This window comes from Thermobia domestica, chromosome 6 (assembly GCF_964235325.1).
Source record: "Thermobia domestica chromosome 6, izTheDome1.hap1.1, whole genome shotgun sequence".
In the NCBI taxonomy this organism is placed as follows: domain Eukaryota; kingdom Metazoa; phylum Arthropoda; class Insecta; order Zygentoma; family Lepismatidae; genus Thermobia; species Thermobia domestica.
In genome coordinates, this window is record NC_137459.1 from 196555387 (window position 1) to 196575070 (window position 19684).

General features: G+C 33.7%; 1 protein-coding gene across 1 annotated transcript in view; it reads right to left on the reverse strand.

Moving 5' to 3' along the window:
* LOC145688386 (uncharacterized) overlaps positions 1 to 16731 on the reverse strand; it is a 55977-nt gene extending 39246 nt beyond the window's left edge. The window contains exon 1 of the mRNA XM_081762557.1: positions 16653 to 16731. Within this exon, the coding sequence (XP_081618683.1) occupies positions 16653 to 16670 (18 nt within the window). The 5' untranslated portion in view covers positions 16671 to 16731. The remainder of the gene's footprint in view (positions 1 to 16652) is intronic.
* Between the last annotated feature and the right edge of the window lie 2953 nt (positions 16732 to 19684).

Sequence of the window (19684 nt, forward strand, 5' to 3'; positions counted from 1 at the left end):
TGGACAATTGAGGAGGGTAGACATTTATCTGTTAAATAGATGACCGAGTTACCAACTCCAGAAGCTGCCTTGTACGATTTAAGTTGCTCTTGCTTGGTTAATAATTTGAAATGCATTCCTGCTTGTAAACTCATCGAATGTGACAACCTATTTCAAACAGACCCTGAGAAGTATACGGTTAACGAAGGGATTGGATTTTCCTAAAGTAAAGAACGCATCTAAGATTTGCAGGTCAAGTGCTTGAAACTAACTTTACATTTTAAGATGATAAAATTATATGAAAAATACCTCAATGCCATGTTACGAGTTTTATGCAGAATGAAGAAACTCATTGTGAAAATTGTGTTTTAATTGAGTTCTTCTTTGGACTCCGCTCAGCTTTGAATATGTAAACTCAGATATTTTCGGCTATGTTATAGTTATAAATGGACCAAACAAAATCAAATTATTATTATTATTATTATTATTATTATTATTATTATTAGTAGTAGTAGTAGTAGTAGTAGTAGTAGTAGTAGTAGTAGTAGTAGTATTTGTTTGAGGTATTATTTCGCAAAATTTGTACTTGTATATATAAGGTGTAAGGGAGTAGGATGATGTGAAGTATAACAAGAATTTTAGGAATGATCCAAAAAATGCATCAAAAGATTGCGATCGTGGACAATAATTAGTTTTTGGATCAGGGGCCACAGAATTTTTGAACGGCTCCTAAATCGAGTTTTCGTATTTTTGTAAAGGAATAAGCAGAATAAGCACATCATACTCAGTTAAGTGATAGTTTGGGTTTGGCTACACTATATGTAGTTCTCCAGATATAAGGTCTACACGAAAATGTTTGATTGAATGAAATATGTTGGATCTTCGATCAGGGGTACAAAATTTTTGAACGTTCCCTAAGAGAGCGTGGGAAATAGGAAACGTTTAAAAATTACTACACGGTATTAGCATCGAATCCATAGTTTTCGAGGTGCATGATATGAATAGTGACTCCCGATGCTGTTATGTCCATGTTTCGTCCATTACTACCCGTACGGGTAGAAAGGGGATGAAATTTAAAAATAATCGAAAAGACCGATTTCGTGTCGAATATATAGTTTCCGGAGTTGCTAAGCTCCAAAGTGACAATCCAGATGGCATGTAAGTCCAAGTTTAGCCAATAGCGGGCATATCAGCTGGATTGAATATATATATGTATATCCTAACCCTAACTAACAGCACAAGTACATAGCAGGCATATGCCTGACATGTACCTTGGGAACGTGCGTAGTATGTTATAGGTATGTTCCCCATGCCGTAAGCGTCAATGAACCACAAAATTACTCACCCAAAATATGTTAAATCGCCTATATGCGTAATGTGTTTACATTAAGGTGAGTCTAAACAACACTTTAAACAACTAAAATCCATGTAAGACTACCCTAGGGTGAGCGCGAACCACCGACCTTTTGATTACTAGCCGCGTTCTCTTCCGACTTGGCCACAGAGGCGATGAAGAGAACGTAGCTTGTAGAGGGATAAATTATTGAGGTCGTTTGCATTCGGCTAATCGGAGTGCTCCTTTAACCGCACATATTCGACTATAACCGTTTGGGATCAGAGAAAATCTGCTTGCCATGTAATTTTATAACAAATCGACGAGTGTCTATTTACTTTATTTCATCGTTCTTCCATATTCAGATTCAAATGATCGGCGACAGTTGCCATCTAATAAAGTGGATGCGTTTATTGCCTCTAGTACACAATCGCTTAGAAAAAGAAGCAACAAATGCATCAAATGTGCGAGATGAATTTAAAACACCTAAATGGTGAATGTCCAGCACATCTTGTGCTGTTAGGGTATCTGAAACAATATGTACCTAGAGGACGTACTTAGAACATGGCAGATATATTTTTCAATCGATGACATAAAAATAAATGACTGTTAGAGTGCAAAACTGAGCCAGGTATATAAATTGTATATTTGTGGTACATAGTTGCAAATATCAATTAGGTGTAACAAGTACCTAAAACTGTAGGTAGCTGAAGTACATACTAATCACATGAAAACGCAGCTATGCGTGAGCACGGGGTTCCCCAAAGTAACGGAGGGATTCCCGGAAAGGAAAGAAGTGTCGTACGTTGTTAATTCCGTTGTTAATTAATTCAAACATGCATTTTTCAATAGAGTAGGTATGACTTTCTAAGTGACGTTTTTAACCACAATCTCTACGATGTATTGTTTTTAAGCTGTTGGTCTCTGAAGTTCATGTTTCCACGCTTTCGACACTCTGTCACTCCTAAACGGGACGGAATTTCACCCATGTTCTCCAGGACTTTTCTGCTCTTTTTAGATTTACTATCACCCGTCCAAGTTTGTCCACGTAGTTACATTCACCATATATATGGGAAGTATTTGAATGTAGATATATTAATATATATTCTAACTCAACACTGGAATGTCTGAGCCAATTTCAACAAATCTTGGTAGATTTAATACTTACAATCTGAAAGAAGTACTGTGAGTCAGACAACCCAATGGGTGGAAGTTGGTAGGAGAAACATGTAAAAGTAAACCCAAACGACCGATATTAATAACTAGTGTTAAACCCATACCTTTTTAGGTCGGTGAAATGAATAGTGACGTTCCAAACGCCGTTTAAGTTCAAATTCAATACCATATTTAAAGGGACTGGAGAAGAGCGAAAAAATATAATGTCAAAAATGACTGAGATTTGTGTCGAATTCATAGTTTTCAGGTCGGGAAAACGGTTGAACCATTTTAAATGACTTTTGGAAAATAGTACCTACCTCAGGCTCTTTATTAATCATATCGTTTTGATTAAGGGACGAATTCTGCGGAGGTAGGATGTTTGAAAATTTATGTCAAAAGTAGAGTATGCTCTGCACTTTTATTATTACGTATAATACTTTCATTGAAATACTTATCCTAAGAGGGAAAGAGGTTCAAATACAGTGTGTTTTTCATAAACTTTTCTTTCCCTATGAAGAACGGGTATTTCAGCCAGTTGACAATATAGCATTGTGAAAAATATGTGAGATAGAAAAATACGTGAATTGCTATTGCTAGTAGCAAATGAATAGAATTGGAAATGCAATAAAATGAAATATTTCAGTTTAACGTCCAACGTTCTGCCTTTTAGGCAAAGGGAGACAGATGATTAAAACAAGTAAATGATGATGGTAAAATTTGTGGAACTAGATTGTGGGAAGAAACGGGAGTACGCCGAGAAAATCCAAGGACCACACGCACCAGACGTAAGCGCTTTACCACTGAGCTACCGTGCCCCCTGAATAAAATTAGACATGCATAACGCATAGCAATGGTTAGCCAGGTAATTGCAAGAGAGCAAAATCCAACTAGCAGCAACACTCAGCATCTATTTAGATGTAAAAACCATGGTGATGGAACTGAGGATAACTGAGAAACTAGAAGTATGGTACTCTTAGGCCATAGTTGTTCCAATGTGTCAATACAATGAAAAGTGCGTTAAGAGCAATCGGTACTTGCTCTTCAAAAAGCAAAAATGGGCTCCTCAAGTAGCCGAGTAGCTAACAAACATGCTTTGGCTATGTGTGATTCTGAGTTCAAAACCTGGCGATGACACATTTTTTGACTCGAAAAGGGCAATAAACTTTATCAAAGCAAACGAGATAATTATCTTAACAATTTCCGACTGTACATAACAAATACAATGCTACAATTCACTTGCAAACTTTTTTGTATTCATTCATTTAACATAATTACACACGAAAATTTCTAAAAAGGATAATAGTTTGTATTAACAAAGTAAATGTAAATAGTAACTTTTCTTTTTTTCACAGCTTTGTTGTTACAATTGAACGAAAGAAAAAAAGGCGTACTGGTAAAACCTGCAGTATGCCACCAATCATTCATCAGAAATTATAGGCCATTCTGACATATGATTTTTTTATTTTTAAATGTTTGTTTGCGTTTATGGTTCTACAAAAAATGTATATGTCTTAATGTGTACGTTTCTATGTATTTATATAGCAACTTGATTTTACTCCGAATTGTGTCGCAATATTGAGACAGAACCAGTTGTCTTGTGTGTTAGTGTTCTCGATTGTAATTAATGGCGAGAAGGTAAAAGCACGTCTGACGTGGAAGGTGTGGTTCAAACTCTGTCGTGACTCTATTGCTGTTGGAAGAACCGTAGATGAAATAAAATTAAATACGAGGTACTTGTCTTCTCGTGACTGTAAGGATTGTACTCTGCTAGACATGCATACTAATTGCATAAGACAAGAAGTTTGTGTTTGTCCTAGAGAACTTAAGTACGTTGAACTGAATGAAATTTGAGCAGCATCCATTCTCTGTTATCCTTTGAATTCTTAAAACTAAACCGTTTTCACTTTTGTACTTCTACATGAAAATGATATGTATCCAGCAAAACTCAATAACTGTATAACGTATAGGTAAGAATAAGACTTTATTTGAGTTTAGCGTCCCATTCAGCAGCAAAGCTATATGAGACGTGAACCTCTAGCTTACGTGATATTCGAACCACATGAGCTCCAGCCGGGAATCGAGCCCGGTTCTCCAGGTACAGGTAAAGACAAAACTTGTTTTACGTAGATCTAAACTACATTTGTCCTATCGAGGATCAAACCACAACTAGGCCTAGTTATTAATATATTTGAGTTAATACAGCGGACTGTACTTCCATGAAGTGTGATTTTAAGTTTGCGTTCTTGGCATTTATCTATCCTTACTACATTATTATATGTCTTACAAGGCAGAACTAAAGACATTAAGTTACAGATAGACTTGACTAACTCGACTACCGATTCCCAAATAACAAAAAGGTTAATGCTGGCAAACACCTTACAAAGAGTCATTATTATTATTATTATTATTATTATTATTATTATTATTATTATTATTATTATTATTATTATTATTATTATTATTATTACTATTATTATTATTATTATTATTATTGACTCATTGTTTGTCCCAAGCCTTGGGATTGTGTTCAAATTCCTGCACGCTGGCGACATATTTCGGCCTTAGGTAAGAGATAGCGCAGCTAGTGACAGCTATTAACTTGACTGTGAACTATTGGGAATTAGCTTGACTGACAGACTGAGGCGTCTTCCGTTTATAATAAGAACTAAGAATATCTAAATATTTTCTCTTAGATGTTTCTGCAACCAGTAACTCAAACATTTTGAAGTTTGAATATTAGCGTTGCTCACACACTAGTATATTTTTGGTTTGAAATAATGATTGACAAAATTAATTTTTTGGTCCAAGTTTCACTTCAATTTATACTTCCCTTCTAGTATAAGTTTTACCGTATACAATGAGAAAGGAGTAAATCTAGATTCGATTTTCACTAATTCCGATATGTATTTATTGATTATATATATATAAACGTACAACGGTTTGAGCCTTCACAAAAGAATATACAGGTTTTATTGCATTTCTAGTTTAACTGAATATGTTGATGATAAATGCAGGTAAGATATTTAGAAACCATGTACAGAATTTATATGAAGAATATCGTAAAACCTCTTCTACAAGACTATGAAGAAATATTCCAGTAAAAATGAATTACAAAAAATGTAAGCTACGGAAAATCTGTGCAAATCACTTTTAAAGTACGTAGTATATCAGAAAAACTTCAAGTGCCAGCGAACACGATCCGAAAAGTTATGCATAAACTATGTAGAACAAGCTCTAACGAAACAACTATGTTTAAAGATCATACTATCTCTCAAACAAATTTTATGAAGAAACACAAATTCAGCTCAAGGCATGGAAACTTCTGGTTTTAAGATACTTATTGACAGAAATTCTCATTTCTCGTGAGTTCACTCAATTTATCACAAAATTGTTCCTCAATGACTTTTCACAAAATTGTCCCTGAATGACTTTTCCCAAAATTAAAAGCTAGAAAAAAACATTTTAAAAAATCCGAAAACAGAAGACTAATAAAATTCATGGATATTTTTAGAGGAAACCATTAACAAATAAAATAACTTTTCAAAATAAGCCCTAGTACGATATTCTGTAAAATAGAGATCGAAGAAAATATCCTCACACCTAAAAACAACAGGTACATTCAATGTTATGAAAATCATCTATAAAAATTTATGACTTAGCCACATTTCAATCAGCACAATATATTTTTGTGCTACCCCGTCAAATGATATAGATTGAATTCATGGTTATAAATAAAAAGTTCATAGTAAAGCACAAAGCCTCCAGATACCTAAGGTAGTGCCGTTACATTTTGCCGTTGAAGGGTTACTTCTGGTAGATCAAAAGAAGATCCTTGAGACCGATTCACCCCTCTCCCTATTAATAACATTAAAACAAGTCACATATACAGAATTTTAGACCGTTGTTTTGGCAGTTTAGAGACTGAGTATGGCTGGTCAAACATAATTTTTATCCTCTTAAGAACGGAATTTCAGTGAGTACCTATGATCTAAGAATAGCAACCCTGCCTCCCAATTTATGAAACCTTGGAGCCGATATTAGAGAACTAATCGAATAAAGGGAAATGTGGTACAGAGTCAAAAGCTTTTGCTAAATCTATATATAAAATATCTAACTATAATAATAATAATAATAATAATAATAATAATAATAATAATAATAATAATAATAATAATTATTATTATTATTATTATTATTATTATTATTATTATTATTATTATTATTATTAGTAGTAGTAGTAGTAGTAGTAGTAGTAGTAGTAGTAGTAGTAGTAGTAGTAGTAGTAGTAGTAGTAGTAGCAATATGAGAAAAGAAGTAGGAGATGAAAAGCAAAATAAATTTAATAAGAGTCCATAAAGAAGAAAATCAAACAATATTCAACTGACGACCAGAATAGGGGTAGACATCTACGATGCATTTCCTTAATCAATTGGGGCAGACTTACGGATAAGTTCCGTATGTTCGTAAAAGGACAAAATCCAGACTTACGGAAGTTTTCCGTTTCACATCCTGCCCCGTTTCCCTGTACTAATGTTAATGCGTATGTTGAAAACTCCATTACTATGGACTTTCATTGCTCATTAACAGATGGTAACTATACAGGACTTTGTTATTGGTCCTAAATGACTACACTGAGAAAAAAATATATGTGGTGTACCTGAAATCGTATGTTACATTTGTAAATCCTGTAGTTTTTGGATTTAACGTACAGCAAACGTACAACTGAAAACGCATGTTTCATAACACTTTCTGTATAAGTGTTCCATCTATACGTACTTTCCGTATGAAACAATGTAGGCGGTGAGGATCTCATATACAAATGGACATATATAACATATAGCTGACGAAGGTAACATACATATATATATGCAATATAAGGAGGACTGTTAGATATCAGACATCCCACAACAGCTTGATGTAGCATCTAAGGGCAGTGCCTATGTAGCATACGGATAACGTATGCTCCGTACTGATTTCTGTAGTAAGTAAGAGGATTCCGTATATTTGTACAATATATTGCTGTCCAAAGAACGGATTTTTCTCAGCGTATAAAATATAATCTGCTGTGTGTCACTTTTTCTGTAAAATAACTAGAAAAACCCTGCCTGAACGCATCTTGATTTCTAGAAAACATGTGTGCCAATGGATTAAGAATTACAATTTATAAGTAAGAACTTTGGGTAGCAAATTGGAAAGATAAGTGTGTAAAATTATAATTGTCAGTACATTAGGCTTAAAAATTTTGTGAAGTGAATACTTGGGACATTTTAAATACGCACAGAGAATAATTTTCTCAGAGAATTATCATATTTTTTTCTAGCAGACACTTTGGTGAACAGAGTTTAGTAAACACGGCTATTCAGATTTGCTGGTAGTAGTTTACAACAAGAATCAATAATACTTTATGATGTAATTATCATAATCATTTATGCCTCTATTGAAGCCACAAACCCAACATTACCGGTTTCAATATTGACTCTTCATAGAGAAAAAGCGATAAGAGAATAGTTTACTGATATGAATTTAATGTTCCAAGATTATATTTTATGTTCGTTCTTGTTCCCCGATTAAAACTCATAATAGTTGAGTTCTACTGTTTTCGGTCTCTAGGCGTAAATTGGATCCCCAGAGAGCAAAAACTGTAAAACTATTTATTTAAAATTTGTTTTCTTTTCTGGCCTGATTTCTATGTTCCAATATTATTTTTTGATGTTATATATTCACATTTATATCTGTATTAAAACCAGATTTCTACCATTTCCTCTTTCAATACTGGATCCTCAGGAAACGAAAACGGTATGAGTTAACAAAGAACGGTTTCCTGTACCAACGTTTCAACAGTGATTCGCAGTTACAACAGATAGGGGATTCAATGTGTTTTTGTTGCACGGGGTTCCGGATTTGATATTTGATAGGAGAGCCTTGAAATTGAAATACATTAAGGTGGTTCTAATTACATCTTTACCTGTAGATCCACTACTTATATAGCCTCAGGGCTGTAAAGGGACCCTAAATTTCAACCAACCAACCAACTAGAGGATTCAACGTTCCCTGAATATGTTCCATATTCACAATTATCAATCTGTTGAAACCGAAAGTGATTCAATTCGCACTTCTGGTGCCAATATTGAATCACTATAGTTCAGAAATCAATTGTAGTTTTACAATGTGAAACAAAATTCACCTGGCTGCCAGAGTGTGGTTTTGATAATTCCTGTAGCATAGGTGACTAAATATACCAGTATTATTTTTTTAAAATTATTTCATCTACATTTTTCTGTTTTAAACATAAAAGAACAAAACAATAATAATAATAAGGTTAGTATTGTTTCCTTATCCCCTCGGGGACACCGACAATGGAACATTTAACAATATCTGTACTTTTACTTTTCTTTCATACAAATTCGACCTTATCACAGAAATCCCCGCAAATTCAAACGTGCAATTTATCATTTCTGCAAAAAAGTGTCTATTAAACAATGTAATTTGAAAGAATTAAGGTTTTGTTACTTGATGCAACGAAGACACATAACTTTATTAGGTCTACCCAGTGGTCAGATACTTTACGATGTATCTCAGTAAGTTGTTTGTCGTAGCGTTCTTGCTTCGTATTAATTCTTATGATGAATTTGTATGATGTACTAAATATTCTTATGATGAATATTAGAATACTACTTCTGACGTAGTACAGAAGATCACCTAACGTACCACTAGCAACGACCAAGCGCTACACATGTATCCTGAGTATTATCGCCTTTTACATCTTTGCAAACTACATGCTTCCATTATTTTGATAACCATCTGTGCATTAGCATGTTAGTAAGCAAACTATGTTACTGAAAGAAAGTATTAGTGTTATTAGTTATAGGTTCGAGATTCCCAGTTTTGAATCGGTCACATGCAAAGGATTTTTAAAAAATCAAATTGCAATTTAGTTGCCCTTTATATTTGCATAATTCACAATGGGACACAATGAGTTGGACACAATAATGTGAAGATCAGATTGTTGTAAGGGCTATTTATTTGTGTTCCTTAAGAGGGAGAAAAAATTAACCTTTTACCTTTCTAACTGGTCTTAACTATTCTTTTATCTTTCTTTCATCTTATTTGCTTGTGTTTTTTTATGTCGATAGAATACGCATTAATTTAAATAGAAACTAGTACAAATTGAATAACTTAACCAATATACAAAACCATTGACATTCGTTCAGCAGAAATTATACCTTAGCAGCCAAGTTTTACATCGTTCTTAAACAACATCCACTATACATGACAATACTTCATAACAAGAGACAACGGTGACTTAAAGAGTCAAAACAGAATATCAAGGAAGGTCAACAACTAGAAAAAAAAATGTCTAAACAAAAATCCCCACTACAGCAAGAATGAGATTAGAATTGATTAAAGATTATAAACACCCTGTTTTCATCAAAATAAACTAGTCTACAGAGATAAATTCATAAAAAGATCTGCGATACTGAAAAAATCAATACTAAAATACTCAAGACAAATTTACAACAGCTCATGATAGGAAAACAGTAATCGTCCAGTCAATGATTATGGGAGAATGGGAAAAGTTAGAATGTGGGGGGAAACGGAGATCCCCGAAAAAACTCATGAATATTATCTTGGGTGATCGTCCATCCTAACTCACATGGCGCAGGATCACTTGGAAACCTTAGCACCAGAGGTGATCACTCTACCACTGAGAGCCAACGCATCTCTCAAGAATAAATTAAGTTGAATTTATCTATATTTAAAATAAAATATGAGTTGTATTGACTAAATACATAGGTAGTCCAACGCCTATTAACAAAGAAATGTAATCTATTTTCTTTTGTTTATCTTGTATAATATTTTGTCTGGTCCTACACATGTTTTCCATGTTGTCTGGACACTAGCTTCAGAACTATTCCACCGATAGGGATAACTCTCCTATGTACTTCTTATACGTTGTCTCGACGGAACTAATGAATAGAGCAAAATTTAAGAGTAAATTCTGCGGAAAACTAGATGAGAAAACTTACCATTAATAGGTAGTGGATGATAGACCTATATTCATACTCAAATAATAAACCCCAATACACCGAATTTCTAGCTTTTATGTCCAGTGCTTGAAAGGTTTGATTCCCAATCACTGGAAATAGAAGCACGAAAGTTGATAAATCGGAACATATTGCTTCAGAAAATATGAGTATTTTCTAGCTGTATGCCAGGTTGTACAAATCAAAAATGCATAAACCAAGTACACGGACGAAACTTGTTGTGTGGGGGAGGGGGTGAAAAACAGAATATTCATAAAACAAAAGCATCTAGAGATGTGTTCCATAAGGAAACTCATGACTTAAGAATGCCAGTTTGATCTAGATTCACATTCTTCCGAACTTCGGAGAGAATTGTTGGACAAAAAGCAACATATTAATATGTTTATATAATACCACATTTACATTCATGCCGCTGAATGTTTTGATAAAATTGCTATAGTGTAGGTATAATGTAAAATATTATTATAAAGTATAGATAATTAAACATTTAGAAATATTGCATGAACTTTTATTAGCTATACATTTAGATTGAATAAAAAATACAAATTGTTTTCGTGCAACACTTATTCATAAGTATAGTTTTTTGTATCTTTCGGAACATACTTGTTTATTTAACTATCTTTGAGATAGAGTCTGAGATGCAAATTTATACTGGTATCATGAATAATCAACAACTAACTAAAACAATAATGCAGAAGGAAGGGAAACAAAGTTTCCCAGACCTATATGCAAATATACCATTCGGTATTCGCCTGATGGGACTAAGGAAAAAAAACATAGGATAATAACCGTTAGTAATACTGAACATCGATTTCGAACTCGTGACTTCGTAATTACGAAGCAAGAACGCTACGACAAACAACTTACTGAGATATATCGTAAGGTATCTGAATTTCATCTTTGAAAGTATTTCCTTGCATATTAGTATCTGACCACTGGATAGACCTGATAATGTTATGTGTCTTCGTTGCATCAACTTACAAAACCTTAATTCTTTCAAATTGCATTGTTTAATAGACACTTTTTTGCAAAAATGATAAATATATGACGTTTGAATTTGCGTGGGATTTCTGTGATAAGGTCGAATTTGTATGAAAGGAAAGTAAAAGTACTTATATTGTTAAATGTTCCATTGTCGGTCCCCGAGGGGATAAGGAAATAACATTATGAATAGGGAAAGGAAAGAAACATGCTTGGTAGGAACATGATCAATTAGAGCAATGACAGTGTTCTACTTTACATGACATCTAATTGAATACTGTGTGTTTATAATTTGATATTAACAACAACAATACTGAAGTTACTTTTCATTATTCAGCTCCACCTACCTGGATTGATAAACTGTCTACTCACGATGGATATATTATTACCTGAAGTTTGAATAAAAGAATTTGATATTTTCACAAGTCAATTTTCACGCATTTCAGTATGATTTGTTGGCAAGCGTGATTTACACCTACTGCATACAAACGTTTGCCTTTTGGATGGAAAGAAAATAAGTAAATAGATTTGAGGACCATTGATAAAGACTACATGATGTATGCTACCTAAGAACACCACAATATGTATATTATATTGTAAATAGGAGTTTCATGTAATATATTTTACCGAAACAAGATAACCAATTTGCTTAGTACTCCAATGATCTAGTCAACTGTGAAAATTTTACGGAGATGTCATCATGACATTCAATTAACTTAAGCCAAGTCTATCTAGAACGATCTTTACAACACGAGACTTTTCGAACCTGATATAAGCATCACCACCTGCTTCATTTAGCTCAGTATCCCTAACTTATTTAATCAACTGTCTCTCTTAGTCTCAAGGGCATAATCTTGAGACGTTAAACTGAAAGATTTTATTTCATTTTCTTTTATTCAAAGTGATGTTCCTCACTCCATTAACGTCCTCAAGTCGAACGTCTACAGATCAGTTTTGGATCCAACTTTCATGACTCCTAGATATAATGATTAATTAATTTATATTGTTAATGAACCCCTGATTAATCTCAAATCTGAGAGATAACGTTTCCTGTAATGTACAAATTGAATGTGGAAAACAATGTTCAATACCGACAGTAATTATCTTGTGGTTCTAAAGTGACTTTTTGGAAATCTCGACTATAACAAAACACTTGTAAATCGTGTAGGGATCCTAAATTGTATAAATTCACCTTACAGGCTGTACCTGTAATTTGGTTAAATCTATGCTTAAGGATTATGGAAGGATTGGTGGAATGAGAATGTTGGAGGTAACACTTTGAGGGAACCCACTGACACAACGTTGCTCACCACAAACATACTTGATGGGGGATCGAACCAAGGACCGCATGCACCAGAGGTAAGCTGTTTACCACTGCGCCACCGTACATTTTCCCAATAAGAGGTTTTCATATACTGCGAAAATCCAAAGAATTATTATTATTATTATTATTATTATTATTATTATTATTATTATTATTATTATTATTATTATTATTATTATTATTATTATTATTATTATTATTTAACGAAAACTACAAAACTACCTCCTCAATCAAGATACGGATAATTTGACCTATTTTCTTCTCAGACATTATTAATTTATCCGAACTATATATAAAACTACATGAACTGACATAGAGGGGTGCTTCCGGTTGACGTTGGCATGAGTGTAGCTTTCCGGGACTAACCAACAGGAAAATTGCCAAAAGTGAATATCTTTTATTTTCAGGGGGTCTAAAGGAATGATGAAGAAATTCCCCATGTTATTTAAATGGACGTTTTTGGACCTATCATCTCATATGTTATGTACTTGGAATTGGAATAGAAACTTCAAATTCTGTAAAAATTTCCAACCATAAAGTGGTTTTATAGGGAACTGAAAAATCTTACCCATGTTATTTATATGGAACACCTTTTACATCCCAAAATGTTTAGGCTTTTCCGGCAGGATTAAAATGATGAAATTTGGCATGATCGTAGCTCTTCGGGACTAACCCACAGGAAATTTGCAAAAAAGATAATATTTTTAGTCTTTAAGGGATCTAAAGGAAGGCGGTTTCTTGGGATACAAAATCTTATCTTTAACGTAGTTGAAATGGGAAAAGAAACTTGAAATTTAGTAGAATTGTGGGTTTAAGAGGTGCGACGCCGTAGGCTGAGTAAACGCGGGGTTCTGATGGAGGAGCCCCCAGCTAGACAAAGGCTAGTTTTACTCTAAAATGGCTTTACAATTATATTTGAAACTTAGTTATTTTTTAAATGGTAATATAATCTCCTGATATATGAAAAGAATGCATGTTAGCACATAGCATATCATTTTGTTCCTTTCTAAGGTTAAAGAATTAGGTTAATAAATAAAATTACTTGAAAAGTTCACATTTTTTGAAACACTTTCTAAGTAATTCTAACAAATCTACCATCGTGAAACAATTGGCAAGCTGTTTGAATTAGGGAATAGCAAATTCAAGTCTTAAAACCAGAAATAATGGTGATGGAAATCGATCAATTACAAGAATATTTCAATTATCGCGATTCTTTATATTTATAGTCGTTTGTAATTTGGTACCAAACTTTCAATTATTACAAATTCGAATCGACGCTGCCATGAGATGTTGCCTACTACATATGCAACTACACTTACACTTAATTCGAGTTTTGCTTTCCAGGTAGCCCACGGATGAAATTGAAAGTTCGTATATAAATAAAGATTTAAGAATAAGTTTGTTTCTAAATGAATCTCAGTTTTTACTTAACATGTTTAACTTATTTCTTTTCCTTTTTACCTCATGCATAAAATTTAGTTGACAAATTCGAAGAGCTCTTGAAATTGATTACCCATTTTACGCGCATTATTTATCCTAATTACCATAGAATTTTATATTTTCAGTTTCTTTCGATCGATCTAATCTATATATTTCTGTAATTCCATATCACCGAACAGAAAATTGCCTAAATGACCATAGCCCATATTGAACCGTAACGACAGAGAGTGTAATTTAATATTGTTATAATTCATGACACTAATGCTTGATATAGGAAAGTGCGAATTTGTGTATCAATTCTGAACGAAGGTTACGAAAAGAGATATAATCGAGGGTTTTGTATTCCATTTTCAGAAAAGTCTACAAAGGATTAAGAGCTTTATCAGTGGACACGGGTTCACACTGAGTCATTTAATGATTGGTTCAGGTCATATATCGGGTGTATCAAAAGTCCGGAGCCATAGCCAACTCCATTATGAATAAAGATTAAAAGCTTAAAAAGAGAAGAAAGTTATTAAAATAGCTTATTTTTAATGTAAAATGGTGGAGTTTTTTGTATCGCACCAGACATTTGGGCTCTACACATGTAAGGTGCACTATGTTAAATGAAAAAGCAATGTTTCCAACTCAATTGAATGCTCTCACGGAACGTAAGGGTACGAAAAGTGACAAGGTTAATGTGCACATTGTTGTGTGAAAGGACCTAGAGCATCTTAAATCCATTTCTCAACAACGTTGTATTGTTGATATGTGACGGACCAAAGGAACAACCTGCTGAATTGGCAACGCTGCTTTTTCATTTAACATTAATCACATTACCAGTGTGGAGCCAAATGGCTGGTGCAATTGGAGAGATTCCACTCTTTTGGGTTGAAAACCACCTAGTTTCAACAACTTTCCTCTCTTTCCATTTTTCCTATTTTTACTCATAACGGAGCTGGTGTATGGCCCTGGACTTTTGATACACCCTGTACATCTAGTTGTATCTTTTGAACTCTAGCCCTTGCCGGACAAACACCCTACGATCAATTGGGAAAGTTTCGAGTTTTGTGAAAAGCAGACCGCAAGTTCTTAATTCAGTTCTCTATTTTACTCACGATACGTAAAGGCAGAGAAAGAAACTTTTACCCATCGGGATTACGTACATTACATATCAGCTACATGGATCATCCAGAGAGCATATGTTGTAGGTCATGAATACTATAAAAGCTGTAACTTACGCTTTATTACTTCAATACACATACATCATATGCATATAGGAAGAAGATCAAGAAAAAATCTCAGATTTAATGCTACTTACAATTGTTTGTGGAAGATTAGCGTCCCTTTTTCTTTTAGCACTCGGGCTATATGAAACGTGGATCTGCAGTTTAAGGTGGAATCCGAACCACCGAAATGTGTTCAAATTTTAATGTTCTCCCATCGAGAATCAAACCCGTGATCACATACACCAAAGGCGCATGCGCTAGACACTGGTGTCGTTAGCTTTTCAAATCTGGATGGGTCGGATGAATCAAAAATCAAAATCCTCTTTCTGACAAAAGTTATATATACGAAGTTGTCTTAGTTTCTATAAATACATTTGACTAAAATCTGGGCGTCGCGTCCCCATGACCCCCCGCTAACGACGCCCGTGCGCTAGACACTAGACCAGCGCGGAGGGCTATATCACTTTCATGAAAATGAAAAGGAAAATAACAATTGAAAACTGACCTGTAAAGATTAAAAGGACAAGACTTTTGTCCTTCGCTAATTCGTCACAGGATTATGGTTTTGAATCTTGTCTTTTAAATATTCCCTTACTATTCTCGGGCAAACATATTGAAGTTAATATCCCCATAGGTAAATGCAGGCATTAGATTTTTTATTCAGTCTGTAGTATGCTCTTTTGTATTGTTGTCACCGAATTATATAGCTATTGTACTTTCTTAAATTTACATCAATATTTGAGAGAAGGTATTACTTAAGTGACACTGGCTTGTGCTGTCTTAGACTTCAAAAATGACAAGTGCAATGGCGAAAAAGATTTTTTTTGCACTCTTAAAAATGACCCTTGTAATACAAGTACTATTTTGTATATCAGACCTCTGAATCAAGCACTCGATATCGTAATTACAGGATAATTTGATTTCTATATGATTTGGGAATGCACTATGTTTTCCGATCACAAAATAAATAATTTGACTTCTTTATAGACACTAATGATTAATTAATTTGTTTATTAATAGTAAACCAATCTTAGGTATTCCTAGAAAATGATAACACCACTGCTTTACTAAATGATTTCACTTTCATTCATCATGTTGCGTCTAAGGACAACGGTGAGGGGGTAAGAGCTACATTGAGGCGCGCATCTCAAAAACATACATTGATAATATTAAGATGTACTTACGAAACGGAAGCGGGCCATTGTTAAAAACAACACACACTATGAAGAAAGCACCGTTATCCACTAGTTAACCATGACAACTAATTGGTTTCAGAAATGATTGGTGTATATATAGTTTTTCGTCTGGAGTAGCGTGACCTGGATACAAATCTCGTAAGCATGCGCTCAGTTCAGTTTTCTTGTTGCTCTGAGTACCAGTAGCATATTAGAGGTCCCCACGCCCTCCCATGCGGATCTCTGAACTGTACACGCTAAGTAAAATGAAGTAGATTAACAACTAATAATACACACTTTTTTTTAAATGAAACTTTGTTTCAATATAACTTTTCCATATTATATTATTGAGCAATTATGAGTATTTCGAATTGAAGAAGACTGAAAACAAATCCCATAATATCATTGGTGAAGGCGACAATAACCTACAATAATTTAAGTTATTAAATTTCATAATCAAATCTACAAGGTTAATCCACCACCAAGCTTTAAATACAGTTGTCTTTCTTAAATTCTGCGAAGAGAGAGTTAGTAAAAAGAGAGAAAGAGAAAGAAAAAGAAAAAAGAAGAAACAAGAAGTTTTATAATTTTCATTTTTTGCAATTGAATTTTCGAAACCTTTTTGGGGTGGGAGAATGGTATAGTAATTATCTGTCTTTAGCATACCTTACGTTGCTTTTGCGGATAGGTAAAAAAAAAAAAAAAAAAAAAAAGCAGTTTGGTGTTGGGGATTCTAAGGAAAACACAAAACTCCAATCAAAATGTCACGGAATGTGATCAAAACTATGATCTCCGGATTTTGATATGAGTGAACAACAACTTATTTCCTTGAATAACTTGATTAATGCGTAGTAAATGAACTACAATTTTAATTTATTTTTCAAGAATAGACATAAAAAGAAAGAATATATTCCCTGTGAATTATATTCCAAGTCACTCTGGTATTTAAATAATGCATTTCTTCAATGGTTACATAGACCCGAAACAAATACATGTTTTATGCTTAAAGTATTTAGTTGCCTTTTACAATCTTGATATTGGGATTGTTAATAAAGAAATTCTAATAAATTTATAGAAATATTTGTAAAACAGCTTAATAAACTATAATTTTTATATAAAAATATCATTATTGATTATGGTTTGGTTTGTGAAGCAAATAACTTATTTGGTTTCAAAAGTTATGAGTAAAATAACTGAAATCCAGCCTTGTAAATCTAACTATACCATTTATCTCTTCGGCGTTGTTTGGTACCATGTTAAAATAGCGAAAAATAAACGAATAATAAATAAAAAAGGAAGAAAATAAATAAATAAATAAATCGTTGATTAGATTGGAGTTTAGCGTCCATTTCAGTATCAAGACTACATGAGAGGTGCAACTACTGTTTAAGGTGGAATTTGAACAACTGTAGTGCGTTCAAATTTGAAGACTCACTCATTGGGAATTGAACACGGGGCCCAGAGCACACTGATCGCTAGATCAGAAGGAAATGCGGGAATAAATAAGTGGTCCCTTCTAAAAACTATCTTTTAACATCAGTAAATATTGTGATCATACCTGGCCCTGCTAGAAAGGCTTCATAAAGACCAAAAATTAATGCCTACAATTGCTGCAACTCTATCTACGGGTTAGGATATAGGGACTCTAAGTAATTGCTCTGAGAGGGATGTTTTCTCCCGAATAAAGTCGAACAGACACGAACATAGGTACAATGCAAAGGAAGCTGTGCGTTTGGTCTGTTACTACCAGTGCATTGGAGATAATGGAGTTTAGCGTATCATACAGTCCAATTTGTTTATGTAACTTTAATTTGCTAACAAGAAAATGAATTTGTTTATCTTTTTGTATAACGCTGTATGCGATATTGTGTCACTTTTTGATGAAAAATAGGGAAGGCTTAGGTTTCCGTACTAGTAGTTGTACCATTGAAAATAAGACAACAACGGAACATGTGAGTGGTAGCTGTTCCAATTTCACGAATTCGAAAATTTCGTTTTGCACAGAATGAACCAGCCATCATATGAGAGATCAAGTGAAATTATGTCCTTTTGGTTCATCAAGTTTTATGATAATGTATGATTATTTTAAATGGCAGGCCTACACTTCACTTTATATAATGTAAAACGAAAACAAAATTTTACACTAGGCATTTTCAAAGTAGTAACAATAATTCTACGAACCGATTAACTGTGTGTTCATTAAGAGATAAATTGTCATATTAACCGTGTTTATTCTGTTACTCAATCAGAATTCGGTGATTATTTTTATGGAAATAGTTAGTGTCATGAATAGTCCCTAAACCATCTCAATCCAAGTATTGCATAAAGACATTCGATTAGACAAGGATTGGCAGTCAAGTATATTATAGACATCGCTATGAGATAGTTAAAAATAATGAAAAAGCAGAAAAAGAAAATGACTGATTAGTGTCAGATACCTTTTAGAAAAGCAGGGATTGAAATATAGATAATATATAGAGAGTAGCAAGTTAATGAACGAGAGCAATTACATTGAACTGCTGAATTTGATTGTAAGATATAATTGAAAAGTTGCAAACTATTTGTTCAAATCAACTACGTTAGCTAGAACTTTAAATATAATTCAAAATGACCAAAGCAGCTCTGTAACAGAGGAAATATTTAACGAAGTACGGCATTAAATTTACAGTTCATTTTTGTTGCAATATTGCTTCACAAAATAACAGTCGTAGCAATTCGGAACATTGTTGCAAGTAGAAAAATGGTTTCCATGATTCACACATAGTATTTGAAATCGATCAGCCGCAATATTGGCCGAGCACGTGTAAAAATGAAATGAAGTCTTTAACGTTCTACGATTATGTCATTTAAGCTAAAGAAAACGGATGATTATGAAATAATTCGCGGAATGATAAGGTGGGAGGAAACGAGATAACCTCAAGGAAAACCATGAACATGATGTTTCCCTGCTAAACGTATGCTAATATTACCTTGTATTTGACAATGAGTGTAATACTATACATAACCTATTCCCCGATCGGAAACAGCACCACACGTCACTG